The 2,604-nt window shown below is 41.1% G+C and overlaps 1 protein-coding gene across 1 annotated transcript in view; it reads left to right on the plus strand.

Annotated features, from left to right (window-relative positions):
• Positions 1 to 2,604, plus strand: part of LOC106876828 (uncharacterized) — a 51,591-nt gene that overhangs the window by 29,647 nt on the left and 19,340 nt on the right. Inside the window, exon 14 of the mRNA XM_052975681.1 lies at positions 2,001 to 2,122. Within this exon, the coding sequence (XP_052831641.1) occupies positions 2,001 to 2,122 (122 nt within the window). The remainder of the gene's footprint in view (positions 1 to 2,000; positions 2,123 to 2,604) is intronic.

Raw genomic sequence — 2,604 nt, forward strand, 5'->3', positions numbered from 1 at the left:
CCATGACTTCTATTAAAAACAAACAAAAAAAATATTAAAAAATCTACAGTTACACAAACTTTTCGCTGTTTCACCCTAACGTTTTACCGTCCGGCAACAAAGGCGGAAAACAGCATTTAATTCTAGTCTAATTAATGTATTTACTCTACAAAGTCACAGCATATTACAATTTATAAATAGACGAAGAAGAGAACAAAACAGTTTGTGTTCGAGGGTTTCTGATAAAGACATAAACGGGCAACAAAACGTCAAGGTGCTCTAACGTTGTCGCTGTACCCGCTAGAAATAGCAGCCAAATCTCCTTCAACTCATACCAGCTTTAGATTCCAATGCATACACACACACACACACACACATTTATTTATTGTACTCTCACGAGTTCTACCATGGCACATAAATGCAACATTCCTGCAGAATGGGATGTCAGATCGTCGCAGGGTTACTTATTTAGAGCTCAGTGCTCTAGAGCAACGTGAAATTAAATGTTTTGCTCAAGAACACAATGTACCGACAAATCCGGGAATCAAAACTACGATATTACCATCGTGAGGGCAACACAATAATCATTAGCCCACGCGCCTTTGTATAGCATAATGTAATCGCAAATAACTAAGATGGGATGTTCATGACGGGAATACCGATGATTATATGCCTGCTCGGTCGGAACTAATCTGGGTCTAAACAACATCACCTTCACGTAAATACAGGTAAACAAGGGACCGGCGACGTGTTGTAAACGTAAAAACTAACACTTCCTTTTTCCGAGCTGAGATTCGAAACCGAATCTAAGGATTCTCGCTCGTCTGATCCACCACTGGCCAAACAGGCGCGAAAGAAATTTCTTTGTCCTTTCAAAAAATGATAGATGGATTTCTCTACAACCTGAGCTGTGTCATTTAAGCTTCACACTGCTGTGTATACACACTGAGTTTTAACATTCTAGCTCACTTCTGTTGTTTACAGCAGTGCTTGGAAGGAAGGTGTGTAGCATATGATGATTGTTGCATTGACAGTGACAGAATGTTGAACAGAGAATCTGCATCAGATTTTGCCAAAAGCTTGGCGATACCTGCTCAGAGGCCTATGCAAAGTTTTCAAAAAGCTTTCACCATTCTTGACACAATCAAGGAGATCTTGTGCAACTGAAACCCAAGTGTCTTTTTGGTCAGCTGAAAGCAGTTTTGGCACAAACTTGGCAGACACACGTCTCGTACGCAAATTTTCAGTGATAATAGACTAAACTGAACCGTAACTAATCTGCACATCCTCTGATAACTCACGGATGGTGATTCGACGATTTCCCCTCACAACTGCACGCACATCTGCAATGTTTTTTCTCAGTTCTGCTGGTTGTGGGTCTCCCAGAATGTTCGTTGATATCGACATTTTTTTTGACCGGCTTGGAAACGTCTGAATCACTTATACACTTATTTCTTTATTGCCCTCAAGGGGCTGAAAATAGAGGGGACAAACAAGGACAGACAAAGGGATTAAGTTGATTACATCGACCCCAGTGCGTAACTGGTACTTAATTTATTGACCCCGAAAGGACAAAAGGCAAAGTTGACCTCGGCGGGATTTGAAATCGGAATGTAAAGACAGATGAAATACCGCTAAGCATTTCGCCTGGCATGCTAACGTTTCTGCCAGCTCGCCGCCTTGTCACTTATACACTTGCGTGTGGCTCATACACTCCTGTCTATACATTTTCTGCAACTTTGCATAGGCCTCTGAGCAGGTGTCGCCATGACAGCTTTCTCTGTCACAGTCTATGTGATGATCACACGCTACACATCTTCCTTCCAAGTACTGCTGTAAACAGCGGTAGTGAACTAGAACGTTAAAATTTTGTGTGCATGCACAGCAGAGTTCAAGGTTAATTTGTGCCCAGCGGTTTCACTCTGCATGCTTTAGCTTTGTTACTATGGCAACAATCCGGATACTTATTGATCAGACCTTGTATATATATATATCTATATATATATTATCTTTCTTCACAGAACAAAGGCTTAATCCTTGGTGTCTATGAAGCTTCAGCCGAAGATGGTCCCCTTGTTCTCTCAAAAGCTGCAAAACATTTTGATGAGAAATGTTCTGGAAAGTTGTCCGAACAGATCAAGCTGTAAGTCAATGATTTTATTTGTAATTGTTTCTATGTCTTCTTTTTTTTTTTTATATATATTCTGAAAATCTTATAGGGATTATGGGAAATATTTGAGGATTTTAAAACTCTACAGTTGTCTTATAAACGGGTATAAACCCCCTATGGTCATGAATGACCATGGGATTGAACCTAGAAAATTCCCCTCTGAGGCACAAGTCCAGGTAAGGTTGTTTATGGAAGACCAGCAGTCGCCCATGCATACCAGCCTCCCTTCTCTCTGCCACTGATGTTATCCAAGGGAGAGGCAAAGGGGCCAATACAGCTTGGCACCAGTGATGTCGCAACTCATTTCTACAGCTGAGTGAACTGGAGCAATGTGAAATAAAGTGTCTTGCTTAAAAACACAACACACAGCCCAGTCTGGAATTGAACTAACTACCTCATGATTGCAAACCCAACACTCTAACCACTGAGCCATGGGCCTTCACTAGTTGTCTTAT

Source organism: Octopus bimaculoides, chromosome 22 (assembly GCF_001194135.2).
Source record: "Octopus bimaculoides isolate UCB-OBI-ISO-001 chromosome 22, ASM119413v2, whole genome shotgun sequence".
Classification (NCBI taxonomy): Eukaryota; Metazoa; Mollusca; class Cephalopoda; order Octopoda; family Octopodidae; genus Octopus; species Octopus bimaculoides.